Source organism: Gavia stellata, chromosome 4, assembly GCF_030936135.1.
Source record: "Gavia stellata isolate bGavSte3 chromosome 4, bGavSte3.hap2, whole genome shotgun sequence".
Classification (NCBI taxonomy): domain Eukaryota; kingdom Metazoa; phylum Chordata; class Aves; order Gaviiformes; family Gaviidae; genus Gavia; species Gavia stellata.
In genome coordinates this window covers 13,789,724-13,808,335 of record NC_082597.1, presented here as the reverse complement: position 1 = coordinate 13,808,335, position 18,612 = coordinate 13,789,724, and the positions used below count along the sequence as shown (strand labels likewise).

The 18,612-nt window shown below is 41.1% G+C and overlaps 2 protein-coding genes across 2 annotated transcripts in view; one reads left to right on the top strand and one right to left on the bottom strand.

The window, feature by feature from the left end:
- The window catches only part of RSBN1L (round spermatid basic protein 1 like), a 53,341-nt gene extending 48,206 nt beyond the window's left edge, over window positions 1–5,135 (top strand). Inside the window, exons 7-8 of the mRNA XM_059816454.1 lie at window positions 2,590–2,698; window positions 2,780–5,135. Coding sequence (XP_059672437.1) covers window positions 2,590–2,698; window positions 2,780–3,436 — 766 coding nt within the window. The 3' untranslated portion in view covers window positions 3,437–5,135. The remainder of the gene's footprint in view (window positions 1–2,589; window positions 2,699–2,779) is intronic.
- Window positions 5,136–13,154: 8,019 nt separating this feature from the next.
- On the bottom strand, window positions 13,155–17,803 carry TMEM60 (transmembrane protein 60). The gene is made up of 2 exons (XM_059817117.1): window positions 17,780–17,803; window positions 13,155–13,814 (listed from the first exon to the last, which is right to left on the bottom strand). The coding sequence occupies exon 2, from the start codon at window positions 13,770–13,772 to the stop codon at window positions 13,368–13,370; it is 405 nt and encodes a 134-aa protein (XP_059673100.1). The 5' UTR covers window positions 13,773–13,814; window positions 17,780–17,803; the 3' UTR covers window positions 13,155–13,367.
- Window positions 17,804–18,612: the final 809 nt, after the last annotated feature.

The following is an 18,612-nucleotide window of genomic DNA, read 5'->3' as shown; positions in this document are numbered from 1 at the left end:
ACAGCAAAAGACACTTCATGGCATTGCTGCTGGCAAAATTAAACCCCTCTGTCCTGTGCTTCAGCAAGCAGCTTTCAAGTTTGTGTTCCAGAGCATGAAGTTGTTAGTGCTTTCTATATGATCATAGGAATTTGTTATATATTGCCAGACTTGATGCATTAGGTCAGAAATATTAATGGTAAAACCCGTAATCTTCAATCTGTTTTGAAATGTTACAGCAAAAAGAGTCAAGCCCTTTTGAAGAACGAGGTCGAGGAAAAAGTTTATTGCCAAAAATAGTCTAGCAGTGCTCTAGTAGGGACTTAAATGGATTTTTCCGAAGTCATTTTACAGTTCTGTTTGGATTTAATGACTTTTTGGACATCTGACTGAACTATCTTGCTACTATTTTGCTTGGGAGGGACCTCTAAACTTTAAGTTTTACAAAATATAATGTCAAAGTTGTGCTAAATATGAAATCTACAAATGCAGATTAAAAACAATCTGGCAATAATTTTTCTCTGTGTTTGCGAAAGGAATGTCATGTTTTGTGATAGAATTGCAGCACAGATTGGTAAATGTATACTGTTGCACGTATATAGGGACTGAGAAAAGGCACGATTTAAAAAAAAAATCATTAATTGTACTTTGTCCTGTATAATGTGTAAAACAGAGTAGACACTGCTGTGAAAACATTGCTTTGGATTGATGTACTTTTAATATGCAAATATTTGTTGTATTTATTTTAATTCTTAACTTCATTTACAAATAGTGTTAACTCCAGATGTGCAGATACATATTAAAAAAATAAAAACATAAATGCATTATAAAAAGTAGATTAAACTAGCTAATACTTTTTCATGCCACTGATGAGAGATGTTTCTGTAATCTTTTTGCTTTCAGTGCTTAAATCCTCCTCAGGAGTATATAGACCAAAATATAGAGAGACATTTTAATATTTGTAAAATTGAAAGTAAAATATGTGGTCTGAAAATTCTCCCTAGCGCACTTTCAGTAGTTGATCTGGGATTTTTTTTCCCCCTGAAAATAGCCTCAACCTGGTTATTTTTTGCTTTATTGAGGTCATGACCTAAATAAAATAAACATGTCTCGTCAGTTTAAAAAGCCCAATAAACTGTACATCATTGCCTGCCTCTTGGAACGTTATAACACCATCTGTATATAGAAACTGATTATCGTCGTGCTTTTAAAAAAGAGTGCTTGAAGAGCCAGTAAGTAAGTTCGGAAACGTAGCAAGCCCTTCGCTGCATCAGCTCTGGCCGCGGCCCCGCTAACTCCCAACTTGTGGCCCCGTTCGGCAGAGCGGTGGAGGCGGCGGGCGCGGGGGAGGGCTGCCCGGGGGGCGGCGGGAGCCAGCCCGGCCCTGCGGGGGGGGGAGGCGGGAGCCAGCCCGGCCCTGCGGGGGGGGGAGGCGGGAGCCAGCCCGGCCCTGCGGGGGGGGGCGGCGGGAGCCAGCCCGGCCCTGCGGGGGGGGGAGGCGGGAGCCAGCCCGGCCCTGCGGGGGGGGGAGGCGGGAGCCAGCCCGGTTGATGCTCGTTCCTTTCGGCAGCGCCTGGACGCGCAGCCTGTGTGCTCTTACTGCGCCGGCGGCGGCGGCGGGAGGCGTTGCGTGCCTCTCAGCTCTGGGAGGACTCTGCAGGGCATGAAGGAGGGAAGTCATCAACCAGGCTCTTCCTGGCTGATAAATTTTCTTTGCAGAACCACTCCAGTGTGAGCTTTAGCCTGTGTAAATTAAATCTTCCTATCACCACGCCTGTAACAAAACCTGTTCAAAACCAAACGTCCTTCAAAAACAAGTACATGGAGCTTAGTTTTATAAGTTTCTGTTGAAGAACTGAGTTTGGTTTTTAGATGAGAAAGTGATAAGGATCGTAGCTGTTTTTGCCTTTTGTTAGCTAATTCTAGGTAATGTCTCTAGATGAATTATATAAATGGCGTGCATTTCTTTGGGGGAGATGTTGTGGGACAAGAGGTGAATTCTACCGGTTTCAGAGACAAACCCTAATTCAGATTTTGCTCTTCTGTAGCTTTCCTAGTGAGCACAAATAGGAATGTATTTTTAAGGGATGTTTTGTGGAGGATGCCAGTATCTGCTGCTTACTAGCAGTGTGGCAGCTTAACGTAGGTTCAGCTTTACTACTAACTCTGAACAAGGTGTTTGAGACAAGATAGTAAGCAATGTTTGCCATAATACTAGTCAGACTGCTGCATACTTCGAGGTACCTGATGGGTGTATCATGTTAGAGAGTTGACAGAGTAAGCCCAACTTATTTGGGGCATGTGTCTTACAGTATCAAAGCAGACAGAGGTCAATTAAAAATAAAAATTAAAAATAGTGAGTTCCGTTGGCCTTTCATTGCTGCTATTACTGCCACTTGTAAATAAATTGTGGTTAATTCACTTAACCAGTTTAATGAGGTTAAGTTTGAGAATTAGCCATTTTAGTCAACATTTTTTCTTCAAAATGTAGGTTACTCAAAAATTGTTGCTTAAAATTATTTGCTTTATCCTTGCTTGCAGCTTTTCGTTATTATTCTCAGTAGCATGTTAGTTTTAGCCTCTGACTGTGCAATTCTTATTCTTCTGTAGGTCTGAGCAGCCTCGTATAACCAAAGATGTAATTTGTTTTCATGCTGAAGACTTCTTAGAGGTAGTTCAGCGAATGCAGTTAGATTTGCATGAGCCTCCACTCTCACAGGTAAGCATGCTATGAACTGTTGATCAGGTGTCCTTTGAGTCCTAAATAAGAGTTTTCATCCCTTTTTTTTTTTTCCTCCAGTGTGTCCAGTGGGTTGATGATGCAAAACTTAATCAACTGCGAAGGGAAGGCATTCGATATGCCAGAATTCAGTTATTTGATAACGACATTTATTTTATACCACGGAATGTTGTGCACCAGTTCAAAACAGTTTCAGCTGTGTGCAGTTTGGCTTGGCATATCCGGCTTAAGCTATATCATTCAGAGGAAGAACTTTCTCAAAATACAAGTACTGTTGAAGCAGGGACCTCTGCAGACCCCAAGTCTTCGGTTATTGGACTTCAGACTGACAGCAGAATTTGTACGATAAGCAAAAATACCTCCGAAGACACCAAATTTTCAGATACTCTGCAGACGAAGTATCTGCAGCAGGAATTTATGCCAGTAAAACATGAACCTATTGCATCTCACCGAATGAAAGAAGAACCCATGAATGTTGATCTTGCTGAAAAGACAGTGGCACCTAATGACGTCGGGGGCCAGAATGTCCAGACTAGATTGGATCACGTTGAATTGACGGCATTTAAGTTGGAAATGGATTCTAAATTCGAACCTGGCAACAAAGACTTACAAGGCAAGTTATGCCCTGGAGGTCACATACATCCAGATGATACAAGACAACATAGTTCATCATATCCAAAACTGCATGGACAAAGAGAGGATGATTTTTTGTGCTAAATCTGTATATATGGTTTTAAATTCCTTTTTAAACTTAATGATGTAATAATGTAAAGACTCATAAATTCTGTGAGGCAAGTTTGTGACTTGCCTTCACATCTGTTACAGAAAATAGTTATGTAGCTTTGTAACATTCCTCAGTGCCTGTCCATAACTGTGAAGTATCAAAGCACTTAGGGCCAGATGCACTGTAAACACTGCAGGTTTAACATAAAGAAGTCTTTAAATAATTTTGAGTTGTAGGTTTTAGAGTAGAGCTGACATTTAACATATATATTTTTTGTAAGATGAGCCAGAATTCTTTTTGACAATTCCAGGCTTTTCCATAGAGCTTATTTATACCAATTTTTCATTTTAAATGTGTCAGCACTGTAGTGTAAATATCTTTTTTAAGAATCTTTTTAGTGTGATTTATACTGAAATGTGAGCCGCTTAATAAAGGTTCATAATAACAGATTGGTTTTATTTTTGGGTCTGCAAAAAATAATTCAGTTAAACTGCCTCTCTAAATGGTTATGTTTCTACCTGCACTAATGCATAGGATGCCCTTACGCCATTGTGGGGTGAGGAGCTGTAGCAAACTGAGGTAGAGCTGAGGCATTCTTCGTAAATCGAGATTAGTCAGAATGCAGAATCAGTCCTCCCTTCAGAGGATTCCTTACAGTTGCTTGCTAAAGGCATGCCCCAAACTCCTGCTGTCAGATGTTGATGTGGAATGGAGAGGCAAACATTCCTCTGTTGTGGTGGAGAGCTGGACACTCGGTGAGCTCCAGGGGCACTACCAGTGACTGTGTGCATCTCTCTAGATGAGCTGGTGCAAGGGAGCAAACTCCCTTCTGTGCTTGCCTCTTCCCCCTGCTTAAGCCGCTGTTAACGTGAAATGGAACTGTCTTAAAAAAAAACTATACCAACCAACAACTCCCCTCAACTTAAATTAGTTATCTGACTAAAATTAAAGCAAAGAATATTTAAATGGTTACTCATCAAGCTGTAAAGGCCTCAACTTTAGCAGTGACCTGTAATTCACAGAGACACATTTGGATTTGAATGGCTCCCTATGCTGATAGCACCAGGCAATAAAGAAACTCACCAATGTGTCTAGCAGGAAGATTCCTCATGAGTCCCAGTTTTGGAAGCAAGAGTTGCTTCATTAAGAAAATTACAGTGACATCCAAGTTAACTGTTCTCCTCTCTCCCTACCTATAGAACGCTTGAATTCTGTTAAGCCATGTTCTGGGGGAAGAGGATTTCAAGGCTAGCTAGCATCTGATGTGGTAATGGCAAAAAAAATCTGTCATTTAACTTATTTAATTCTTTGTGTAACATATTACTGTATAGTTCAAACACATCTGAATGATATTTCTTTTTCAGGTAGCTACAGATAGCAGTAAACTGCCCTACAGCCTGTCCTTCAACTAAGTATTTAAAATGTAGGATCCTAGGCCTGTTGTTATTTCCAAAGCCCTCTGTACCTCTGATATATTTTTTTTTTTTTTATTTTTCCCTATAACTTTCTGGAAGTTGTACATCCTTATGTACCCAGTTTATAACCTTTGATGCACTTAGTGATCACTTTGGCTTCATTTGTAGCAATAGAACAATGTGATTTCCAGGTGATGTCTAATTCAACTACCTGAGGTCCTTTTGTTGCAAAAATTTTTTGCTTATAGTTTGTTAGAATTCAAAATGTTACTGCATACTTATGCCTGGCACTAAAATCAGCCATTTAATGGATGAGTGCCCTGATTTGTTTAAATCTAAAATAGGTCTGTCAAGGAATTATTAATTAAATCGATATTTGAATTGCTAAACATTACTCCTACATAGCCATAATTACATATTAGATAAGCAATAGAAACATGAATCTCTTGGATGTGGCTAATATGTCTGTAAGTCTTACTGCTATTTTCTTTAATGCTGGCTAAGAGATTACTACCAGTTTTGCAGCCTCAGGGATCTTGCTTTCCCCTCGCGCCACGAGCAGATGATTCATGTGTGACATGGTAAGTTATTACTCTAGCAGATTCTGATTTGAAAAATTAATTGGCTCAAGTAAGAATTTGAGCCTTCCTAATAGTAGAAATGTGGTCTCAGCTGGATTAACTGGAAACTTCCACTCATAATCTGTTTGGCTTTATGAACATCCGTACACAATTATGTAGCCTTCCATTCCCATTCTTTGTGCCAGCCGTGGGAGAACAGTAAAAGGGAAGGTGGTAGTTTGCACCAAGCATGCAGCTTTCCAATTGGGTTAGCAGAAGGCTTCAGCTCTATCAAAACCAGCATTGCCAGATACTGCTTTTAAAAAAAAAAAAAACAAAACACCAAACAAAAAAAACCCCAAACAACCCCCCCCATTTAGTTTACTGTAAAAAAAAACAAAAAAAAAACAAAAAAAAACCACCCAACAACTTATTTATATGATGGTGATCCGTATGCTGATCATTCATTCTGGTTCATGTATTTTTTTTAAAATCTGTCAGATTTTAGTAAAGTGTATACATCCCCCTTGACAGCAAACAACTTTCTGCATCATAGGCCCTGTCCAGACTGAAAAAAAAAGTCTTTGAAAATGTTTTAGCAAACATGACTTTAGACTTAAGAGTAGAACTTTGTTTCCTTTTGAAGACCTGCTCAGTGGTCTTGGCTGACATGGCCTCAAACTTCTGCTCAGGAATGTCTTGGTTCTGAAAGTTTGCTTCTAAACTGCCACCATCTTCAACCCATTTTTTTTATCACTTTCAGAATTTTAAGCGATTAAAAAGAAGTAGCAGTTTTTGAAATTTTTATGCATCCTTTACTTTTGAGGCAGACTAGTTTCTCATTTTTAGACAGAATTCCTTGCAGACAGAATATGAACAATACCGGGATTACCAATGGCTATCAGAACTCCCTTTGTATTCAAAGGTGTGAACAGTCTGGCTTGACTGGCTATATTAGTGTATACTCCTTATTTTGCTTTAAAAGAACCCAAGTTTTTGTGTTCTGCCTGTGGTGTATTCATTTTGATGCAGTTCCTCTTTAAGAGGGGAGTACCTTTTCTGAGAATTTCAGCTCCCAAATTGTTCATTAGTCTGACAAAGGTCTTGCTTTGGTTTCAGGTGGTCCTATGCACCTTTATTCCTGCCGCATACAACTTCATATTCAGACTTTTGCTTCAGCAATAAATTTTTCATGCCTTCTGATGTACTGAAACTAGTCTTTGCTTATTGCTTTTTCCCCCCCTCCCTGGATTTCAGTTTTATATAAATCTTTCTGTTATTTCGGCTGAAATCTCCAGTGTTTTAGTTGTCTCTCTTGGCCCTTGTTCTGCTGCAGATTGGAAAAATCTGCTTACAGCCTATTGCCTGTACTGCAATGGTATTGACATCTGTGTGTTTGCAGTGGTGTTCCAGTTAATGACATGATGTGCAGAAATTTAGACTTGTTTTCCTAAATATTGGTACCATATTTGTGGTTAGCAAAGAATTGCATTGTTACTCTCACTACCAATAGCTTTCAAGATGGTAGCTACTTTTTTTTTTAAAATTTCTGTATCTTTTGCATTTCACTGGCAACTGACTTCATGTGTTACATACAAGTGTTACTCAGTGTTGTGTCATCCCCCAGCCCTCCAAATGCCTGCAAATTGACTCTGAAACAGCATTTTCATTACAGGTACTGCTGGCATGCAGATTTTTCCTTCCTTGTTACTATAGTGAATATTTCAATACTTCTTTAACTGAAATATGAATTCTATCTAGTATTAGAAATAAAGTATTATTTCAGAGGGTGATGATTTAAGTATTCATCTGTGAAAGAATTCTTTGGTGATAAATAAAATTGATTTTTAAGCAGATATACATGTGCACAGTAACTACGTTGGCATTGCAATGATGTAGGAAATGGAAACATAAAATAGTAGAATGCTGTGAAACAGATCCTAACATGACAGATTTGGAAAATTGAGTAAGTCTTCCAAGAAACACAGGACTGGTGTTCATTGATCAGAATGACTGTTTTATAATAGCTGCATGTGAATAAGGATGCTGAATTGATTGAAATAAATCCATGTTTTCTCCATGCTCATTGGCAAAATAAATTGTTGTGAGATAGTAGACTGCCACCTGACACTGCTAGGATGAAAACTGTACTGATTCTGATCAAGAGATAAAAGAACTTCGTAGGCTTCTCAAGTGTATTTTTATTCATTTTTTTCTAGTGGTCAGATATGTAGAGAACCTTGTTGTTGGGCAGACCAGCGCCTGTTACCATACTGTGAATGTATACAAGCTGGAATGAAAAGGACAAATTTTCACTAATCTGTGCTTTGCTGTGAATGATGCTGTTGAGAATGTGTTCTTTGATTGTGACTCACTGTGTTCAACTGATATTTTATTACTTTCTCAAACGGATAAAACGCACTTTAGAAACTGTATAATAGGCGATACTGATATTTTGTGCAGATCCCACTGAACTTGCAGCATACATGGGAAAATTTGTGAAACTTTGATTCCCATCAGTCACTCACTCCATTTCTCTTAGAAATGCAAATTATCTTCGTGTTCTGTTCAGAAGCAATGATTAACAATATCTAGGTTGCTATTTCTATTAGAATCATCAGGGATATTGACTTTGCAAATTTAGTGTATTATATTCTAACCATTGTTTTTCTCTGTGCTATGATGCTAATATTTCCTCTGATTTGGAGCCGTGCTGTACTTGAGTGCCAGCTAAATGCTGATCTTCTCTTGTTCTGGTCGTGCTGATAGATGAGCCTACTGATGAGGGCTTTAGTCCTAAGTAGTCCTTTAATATTTGGTGTACAGTTATGATAATCTGATACGAACATTGATTAAAACAGCAGTTTAAATGTCTATTTTTATCAAGTTTGCTTTTTCAATAACTATTTTGATACCATGTTTTCTTTTACCAATTAATTTCCAGTCCACCTGAAAGTGCAGCGTTTGGTAGAGCTTAGGCCTGTGTTTCAAGGACTATGCTTTTCATGGCAGGTTTTTTTATCTGGTTGTATTGAGGCAAAATAGGGCAGTTGACTGAGAAAGCTATTCCCTATGTGTCTCAAGAAGAAAACCTTGAGAATTAGACCTGTGTGTGTAAGACTAATGTAACATAAGTAAAGAGTGTTAAAGCTGTATCGTAAGCATGCAGTAACACTCAGGTACTTGCCTGTCTGATCGATGCAGTTGAGAGCTTTTGTTAATCTCAGAAATGAAATTTTTCAGACTGAAAAACATCATTGAGCAGTGATTTATTTATAAACTTTTAAAAGGAACACTGAGATAAAAACTAACACAGGTAAATTAAGCATGAGTTCTCATTTCTTCTCTGTTTCTTGCTCTTACACTGTCATTCTGTGCTGTATGAAGACACTTCTTACATTTGCCTGCTTGTGATGTTGGTTTTGTTAGAAAAGGCAGGCCGGAAGAATAGCATTACAGAGTTGCAGATTTTTCTACTCTTTATCCAACTTCAGTACAAGTACAAGGAGAAAATGTTGAATTAATATTGAATAGTATGCTAGTGGTCCAACTGCAGCGATTCCTCAAATTGCCTTAGTGCACAAAGCCTGACGCTTTTCAGCAGCAAGTTGATACACAGGCCTGTTCAGGTCTAAAAGACTCATACGGGAGACTAACTCCATCCAAATCTTAAAACAATAAAGGTACAATGAAAAGGTACAAACACTCTTTTTCCAACTCAGCGTAGTTATTTTTACCTCAATCTTAATTTTTTTAAAAAAAAGTGTGATGCGTTACATGGTAGTGCTATGCTTTCCATGCTAATAAATTCAAAGAACTTATTTCGATGAGTATGCAGTTATTCCGGAGCTTTATTACTGAAAAGCAGTGTTATCTGTTCCCAAAATATAGTGGTGTTGAAATAAGTAACGCCTAATGTTGTTAGAATTCTGAATTTCTGGGAGTCTTATACTTCACGTTCATCAATACCTTTGTGTCACCCAACTTTTAAACTGGGCAAATGTGAAAATTTCTATGAGGTTACTCTAGGACTTTGTTTCTTTACTACTATGCATATATGTCAGTAAATAATACTGCTTCCATCTCTCAAATTGCCGTGTAATTTAGTTCTGTGCTAGCTTATTTTTTAGTATCGTCACCCATGCCTAGCAATGCATTTTGGGTGCATGTACGCACGTTCTTGGAGCATCTAGGTTAAAGTTTGTTGAAGGGGGGGATGTGTATGTCACACAATTGTATTTTTCAAGTATAAAAAGAACAGAAAACTGGATACTAGTCTAAAATAGTGACAAATCAAGAAAAGCAGTATGAATAGGTAATTGAAAATTTTAGTTTCATGACCTTTCACACATGTGCATTGCATGTTTTCCGTAATCAGACAAAAGTAGATACTCGCCTACAGTGCATGCTGAAGTGTTCATGCTTGTGTAAATGATTTCAAGATAAATAAATGATGTAGAATATATATGTCCATATACAATATATCATCTCTATATATTATGTATATTATATATATCATCAATATGTGAGAAATACTTCCAGTTTCATTTCAGAACAACAAGCTTTTGAATTGCATTTTCAAATGCTGCTGAAGGCAAAGTTCTCTCCTCCACAGCCCGCATCAGCTGCTGCAGGTAACTGAGACGAGGCGTTCTCTAGTGCGCTGGGTAGTTGGACCATCATTTCCTTCTGCTCATTTCTTGCAAATCAGCATGAGCCACCTCAGCATCAACTTCCTGTTTTCCCTGCCAACTTCATCAAACCTGCTTTTCACTCGTTTTATTTCATGAAGCTCAGTTGATCAGTCTGTAAATTCAAGAAAAGGTGTGAGGAGAACTCACTCCGTTTCAAGGCTGTGAACAGTGCCTTTGAGATGGGGTAATTACAAATAGCGGTAATTCCTGAAACAGCTTCTGGAAAGGTCACAGTGGGCTACAGTGTACTTTGTAGCATAAATCCTTTTGAATGAAGCTCTGATACCACAAAAAAGTGAGACTGCATGTACAAAGGTGTCAGCACAGTCTAGGTCAGTTAAATCATACAAAATACGAAGTCAAAAGGAATACTTCTCTTATCAAAGGAGCTCTGTAAGGACTAGGAACTTGAAAACAAAGTTGAGTGCTTCCAAATGGCTGTGTTCTAAAAACATGTTGTGCTAAAGGAAATCAATTTGTGTGTGACTGCTGTAGGACACCAGAGAGAAATGTCTGCTTCAGCTTTCAAAATCACTGTCCTTTATTTCAAGGTTTGTAAACCTTTAAAGAAAAAAGCGGGGGGGGGGGGAGCCAAACCCACAACTGAAACACTGCAATTGTTGGTCTTTTCCTGTTGAATTCTAGGCAGCAATTAAAAGGACATTTGGATCAACTGTGTTTAATTCTAGTTAATTAGAGATGCCAAACTTTCAGATAATTGTTACATCTGTGGCATAGAAGGGGTTTATTAAGAGGGCAGAGTCACCATTTGTGGCCCATCTTGCTAATAATACACTAAGTCCTAATGAGGCTACTTCTTATTCTCCCAGCATTTATTGTGTTAAGTTACAATGAACTGTTCTCAGCTTGACTGAGGAAAGCTGCTCTGCTCTTCTGAGCATTATGGGGCTTTTTGGCATTGTATGAACAAGGGTTTTTTGCTTTTTATTCTGTGATAATCATCAGATGCGGAAAGACTGGGTACTCAGTTTTATGCTTGGTGCCATAACATACCACATAGAGGGCTGGGTGTGTGTGTGTCTTTGTCCTGTCTAAAGTGCTTAAGTGCTTGTTATGTATTTGTGGCAATGTTTGTTAAGTGGTTCATAAAAGTTTACCTTAATTGGAGGCAGGTCTTCAGACTCTTTCTTCTTCTCCATAGGTTTTTAAAGCATCCCAATAAAAATTGCACATGAGGTCTAGCTTGCGTGCCATGGTCTGTACCTGGAGTATTGCATCCTGGGAGGCTCAGTGACCCTAGTTCCCATTTGACAGGACTGAAGAACTGCTTAAGAGGGCTAAATTGGATGTACAAATTAAGCATACTCTTTATACCATATATACACATACATATACTTAAATAGAGCACGTATATGTGTGCACTTGCTCTCATATCTCCTATGTTGACGAGGCCCAAGAGCATGTACTGAGATGGACATTCTGCCCCCCCTCCCCTTAGGATTCACTAATTCTAATCGCGAGTGCCATTTTAACTTGAAAAGTCTTAAAGATGGTGAAGGAAGCCAGTTCTTCACAGGAACCTTGTATGAGTGGGCAAGAAGTCTCAAACACATAGCAAGGTCCTTCCATTAATTATTTTTCAGACTAAGTAGGGCATAGATACACACCTCCCAAAAAGAGCTGTTCGTGATAGGCACTGAAGGGAAAAGAGATTTCTAAATGGTAGTTTCAGCTCCCCATAAATTATGTGATACTTTTAAACTGGGGCTGAGTACATGGATTTGCTTAGTAAAAGTTGACGTGTTATTATAATAGAGGTTATAAATATTTTGCATTTTTTTAACAGCTAATGATTAGGAAGATTTTGTTTTTTTGTCATTCCTTGGTTTTTCTTTTAGCAAGATAGGACAGTCAACTACTCTGAAGTAAACATGACTTAAATTCTTTCTCAAGATCATTTGTTACCTGATGTTCTAAATTGAGATCCATTGCCTTAGGATGGTGCAGGTTCTTTTCTTAGAGAAAGCCCTTTCAGCAGCCTCTGACAATATGGTTCCCATGTATTTATGCCCATGTCTGTGTGACTGAACAGCAAGTAAAAAATACAAATGCTATCGGAAGACTTTTTTTAAAGGGCAAGTACACTTGAATGTAAGTAATTAAAATTTTTTGTGAGACACTTTGATCTAGTCACCTCCTGTTACCTTAGACACTTTTTCCTGGGCTCTTCTCATTCACTAGATATTCTTTTGTACCTAGGAACTGTAAATGGATCAGTATCTTCAACATGCATGTTAATGTCCTAGACAACTTTCACATTTTAATTTGGTGTTTCCATAGCTCCTGGAAGAGCACCTTCAGCGCACAAAATACGTTCGTGGTTCCAGCTGTTCCCAGAAGTCCCATTCATTGCATTTGTTACTTGAAATCAAGTTCATTTACTCAGATGTGAGTTGCCAGTACTCCATAAAGCCAAGGCTTCACTCCCAGAGATTTAATATACTAGCACATTAGAGAATGTCTTCCTTGTTAAAGTACCACTTCCCCCAGGTACAAAGGCTTTACAAAACTTGCCGCGTAGCTTCAGTCTTTTTCACAGCACTAGTGATTTCTCACTTGAAAAGGTAATCACTCTGGTCTCTCTCTTCTCTGGATCTTAGACTGCTGGCACAGTTCAGCTACTAACTTTTTTCCCCTAGGTAAACATACTGGTTATTGGCTGTTTCAGCAGGTAAAAGAATTGCTTATTTTTAGTCTTTCAGAGTGGAAGTGGATTCTGTCAAAAAGAAAGGGCTGAGTCACTTTATTCCTTGTTTGTTCTTACTTGGCAGCTATCAATTGCTACTGATTCTTAAAGCAAATTTAGCACATTATAGAAATTACTGTTAACTGGTTATTTCTTGAGTGACAGCATAAGCAGTAGAAAATTTAAGTCCTCTTTCCAAGGATTACCCAATGTGCTGAATGTTCTGGGGTAGAACATCTGTGGTTCCTTTGAGAAGATCTACCTGCATGTGAAGAGCCTGTATCTTATTCCACATAACAAATAACAGTAATAATCATATTTAGAACAGCTTATGTTGAACAAATACTTTTATTTACAAGAATACATGTAACAGTTTTAAAATAAAAAAATGGAACAAGTCTACTTTCAGTCTTCAGCCTGGTTTAGATAAAGTCTCCAGTGTGACTGATTTCTCATTTGGCGTTCTAATTTGAAGATGAAGTTTGTGGCAAAACTATAATAATCCAGTAATTTGGTACCAATCGCTGTTGAAAACCACATAGTATAGCTTAGTCTCTTCGTACATAGAAGATATTATATCCCAGTTCAATCATACCCCCAATAAGCAAGGCCCACAAAGGGATAAATACGTAGGCTAGTTTCATCGTAGTAAATTGTTGCAATTTAGCACAGAGCGCAAGGCAGAAGGCTAACTTCAGTAGCATTGCAATGAGATACCAGGCTTTTTTCTTGATGTTTTGGGAGCCGTTGCGAGGGTCGAAGCCAGACTTACAACGTCCAGCCATTTTTACAATTAACATAACTAGAAGAATAGTATCAAATATCCAGACTGGAATAAAAATGAGGAACCAGTTCCATGGTGCTTTCTCATCCAACTTCAGCACCAACATGATCAGGAAGAGTAACGTAAAAAGCCATGTCAGTAGTACTCTTTGCGCCAGGGACATTCTCATTTAAACAGCTTTGAGAGGAAGTCTTTCACGGTCAGCAACAACCTAACAAAACAAAAGGCGGGGGGAAAGGCATCAAAAGATGTCACTGCATAACCATGAGGATTATTCTTTAAAGGAGACTAATTTCTTCTTGCTTTCCCACCGCTTCTAACCTCACCTACATACTGCTTCCTAGCATTTCTTCTATAACTACCATTCTCAGCGAAGCACTCTGTTTTGGTCCTCTCCACCATTCAGTTTAAGTGCCTTAAGTCAGCTGTATACAGTGCCTTAATCTAAGTTTGTTCTGTGAAACAAATTAGGCCTTAATCCTGAACTAGCTGTCAGACTCCTTTAGGGATTTTTTTTATGCTAAGAATATGCTTGGATCCATTTTCCTCCAGTACTGAGGCACTCATAGTTAACACTTGAAAATAAACCTAACAATTCTCTCTATAACAATGTAAACCAAGTAAAATGTAAGCCATCTACAAGCACAAGTAACAAACCATCTGAAAGATCCTGTGGTCTACAGAGCTGCAGCTAAAATGACCCAAGCTGAAACTGAGCCAGTAAGCACTACTACCATTTGCTGTCAAGCAGCAATCTTAAAACTACTAAAAGCTATGGATAATGTTTGCTTTCTGGCAGGTACCTAAAATACACAGACACTGGATGACACACCCATTTATGTTTATTGTCTTGGTAGTATATTTAAATTTCTATGTAGTCAGGACTACAGAAAAAGATAAGTGCATCTGCCACACAGTCATGAAAGTTAGTTTTTATATTCCTAACTGTGTCTGCCAAAAGCCTTTCACTGCAAGTATAAAAAGCAGGGGTGAGAAGAACTATGATCTTGCTTAAGATTTCATGCTACAAAGGTGGCTAATTAATATATGCCAGTGAACTGGTGCTGAAATAGGTTTCTTATTTTAAAAACTTGAGATTTTTAGAAATTTGATAATTCCCTTTGGAACACTGATATTCTTTCACCTGAAGTAAGAAACTGAGCTTTGATTTGTTCCAGATTACAAAAATGTTTAAATTACTGAAAGTGAGATGATGTGTTGCGAAGCATCTAATCCTCACCACCAGAGGCCACAAGGGAAGGACAAGCTCTGCTTCCCCTCTGTCTCCTCAGTGCCCCAGGCCACAAGCTGCTGCTTCCTCTGTGTTGTTACTGATGTTCACAAGATCACCCGATTAAGCCCATGACACTCACTGAACCAGCAAAAAACTATTAGCACCTTCTTCTTTTTAGCTGGTTTAGTTTTTTGCCAGATTAGCAAGTTGAACAAACTTTGTGCTCAGATAAGCAGGGGAAACAGAAGGAGGGAAGTAAAAGCTGCTGGCTAAACTGGTTAGGAGATGACCTGCTACTTTAGAGCTAGGGGATAACAATTTTGTACACCACTAAAATTATCCTACAATTTAAATCTGTGTCTTCTGATACACAGTTCAACAGACGTACTTTTTTGTTCAGTCTGGGTTTGTAGTTTCAATGGATTTGATTTAGTGGATAGTAGTGGGATTTCTCTTAAGGAAAAGATCCAGTTTAGCCTAAAATAATCTAAATTGGAGTAACTGTCAGCACATCCCTTCCCCTGTGTTAGGGCTGACACTTGTGCGACCCAGAGCAGGCCAGTTCCTTGAGCTGAACTAGCAAAAAAAAAAAAAAGTTTTAAACAGGGTTTTTGTTGTTTGCTTTTTGCTGTCAGTGCTGCTCAGATCACCAAAGGGTCTGGTGAAAGCCAATTACTGGCAAAGTGGAACCGAGATGCCCTCCCTAGGGAAGGGGTGAAGCTTAGCAGTGACACTAACATAAGAGTTAATTGATAAGTAGACAAAAATTGGAGGAGTTTTAGACAACACTGCTTTTTTCTTGTTACAGAAACATACCTAAACCAGCTGGCAGGTACAGAGGATTACAGAACAATTACTATGACCTGCCTGAAATATTTCTAGTATTTTGACAGCATTCCCAATATTCTCAAGTGCACATCTGTGGCTGAAAAGTAGTGTTCTGAAAGGAAGTTTCAACATTCCTTTCATGAGAACAATTTTGAAAACGAGTTCTAGAAATCAATGCGACAGATACTACAAGAACGTGAATCTCTTATTAGTAAACTGGAGAAAGCGGAAACCAAAGAAACAAACTGGAAACTTGGGCCTGAAAGGAAAAAAGGAATTCAATACTGTTAGAAGTATCAGGTTATCAGATACCCAAAGAAGGTGCTATCAACTGTCTCTGGGGGAAATAGAAAGCTACTGAAGATGTATTAGATGGGGCTACTCAATTTGAAGTTTTGCTCACTTGATGAAAAGATACTCAGTTTTCCTAAGTGTTCAGAACTACTTGGTAACAATTTTAAAAAGCACAGGCAGAAAACTGAGCATGGGACATTATGCTGCCTTTCTTTGACCTAATTAAGAGATGCAGCGGCAAGATTGGGCAGGAATGCAAGGCTCCATTCAATTTTAGAGGCTTTTTTTGATGAAAACTCAAGAAATCCAAGAGTACTTTTGAGATCTTATAGTCCTGTAGTCCAAGTAAAGGAAGCTACCAAATTTTAAAGACTGACAGCTGGGGATACAGCTGACATGATGAAGGGTTTGATTACATGGAGCACTTGACCATCTCTCATTAGGAAAGAAGGGAGATTATCGGCAGATTCTCAGCTAGAGGCCAGCTATCACAAGACAGTTAGCACCAGAAAAAGGATGCAGATATGGTACAAGTCTGAACTAGCTCTTCTGTGAGAACACTGAAGGAATGTCAAAGGCAGAGTGTAAAAATAAAAAAAGCTCCCAACTCCTTATAGGACTCTCTAATTAACAGGAGGTAAAAATTTTGAGGAATGAGAAACACTCTCTAAGTAGCATTACTGACCTTGGTGGGATGATCTACATAACTAGAATATTGTGATAGATAATTATATCCTGTTTAGAAGGAGAAAAAATAACGAGGAGGGAAACTTACACATGACATTCAGCTCAATATTAATGATAACATAGATCTATAAATTTAAATCTAAACCTTGAACATTGCCTAAGAAAGTTCAGAAAATGGTATTATACTGAAACCAAATTAAATAGAACTCTAGCTTGATTAAATGACATTTTAAAGCTGATTCAGTAGGTATGAATAATTTGACACCTGGAAAGAAATATTCCGGTAGCCCCGTTTTAAAACCACATTTAAACTAGTCTGATATGAATACAGGTTAGGTGTTCACAAGTTCTCCTTGCAATTGGTGCCTTCTTAGTTCAGATAGGCTATGTAGATTTTAAAGTGTAAATAAAGTCAAAACTACAACATTCCCTTAACCGGAGTGCTTGTTTTACTGTTTTTCAGCAAAACAGACACTCCCGAGTGCTGAGTTTGGCTGAAAAAAAAAAAAAAAAGAATTCAGAAACTATTCAGAGGAACAGCACGAGGGAACCGGCAAACCAGCCAATGGTGCCGGGCTAAGCAAAGCCTGCGACAGCAGTTTAACGGCCTCCGCAGTCCTCTGAAGAAGAGTGACCGTTTCCAGCACAGGCCCGATCCAGGCTTGGCGGGCACGGTCGCTATCCTCAACCACCTCCGCCCGACGCGCCCCAGGGGTGCCGAGGACCGCCCTAGCGCTCACTGCCCCGGGCGGCGGCAGCTGCTCGGGGAGCCCGGGCCGACCCCCACGGGGCTGTGGCTCAAGCAGCTGCGGGCGAGCAGGGCAGGGCCAAGCCCGGAGCCCCTCAGGCGGGGGAGGCCGCCCGCCTCTCCCGCCCCTCCTCGCCCCCGTTTGCTAAGGGGAGGTGCGGCCCAGCTGACCCCAGGCCGGCCGGCCTCCTCGGCATCCCTGCTCCAGCCTTCCTTGCCGGCCCGCCGCCTTCCTCGGTCCCTCCTTCGGCCGAGCCGACCTCCCCCGCGGCTACCCCTGACAGAACCGCTTCCCCAGCCGTGGCGGAGGCCCTGTCGGCCTGAACGAGGACGGGCCCGACGCGGGAACCCGAGGTGGAAGCCCTCTCCCTCCACCGCCACCTACCGCACGGGCCCAGGCCGCCCCGCGCCGCTGCCGCCCTCGCACGGACCCGCCGCCTCCCCGCGCAGAGTCTCGGCGCATCCCCCTCTCGCCCAGCTTCGCGGGGCCAGACGCGCAGGTGAGGGGACGGCCGGACTCTCCCACGCTCCTCCGCCACAGGAAACCGACCGCCTTCCTCACTACCCGCCCCGGGCCTGGCTATTGGGCAGCGGGGAGGCTCGTCCTCCTGCGCCTCGCTGTTACTGGGTAGCGGCGACATCGCTCAGGTTAATCCCCACCTACCCCCTCAGCTACTCGATCGTGGCGACGCCCATCAAGGTCAGCCAGCCCTGCCTCCCCAAGGGCCGGCGGCCGTTCAGCCTTGAGCCCACCCCCCTCCATTTTCTTTGCCGCCAATTCGTGCAGGAGGCTGTCTGTCACACCGGCCCCGCCTCTGTCCGGGGAAGCTGTCCGTCAAGCACAGCCCCACCTCCCTCCCGCTCTCGTTGGAGAGCGCCGCCGCCAGTCACGTCTCGGCCCCACCCTCGCAGGCGGAGGGGGCGCAGCTGGCTCACGACCTGAGCCAGGCCCCGCCCCCAGCTCGGCGGCGCGCGCCTACAGGGTGGCGCGCTGTTGCTGCTGCTGCCGCTGCTCGGGCGCGCGCGCCTCCTCATCCTCCTCCCCCCCAGCCCCCCCCCAGCTGTTGCCTCGCGCGCGCCCGCCCGCCGCCTCCTCGCCGTCTCGCGCTCCCCTCGCTGCTGTTGTCTGTGGCGCGCGCTGGACCGCTCCGCCGCCTCGCCGCGGCACCGGGCGACCGGTAAGGTCGGGACCCCCTCGATCAGCGGCGGAGGAAGGGG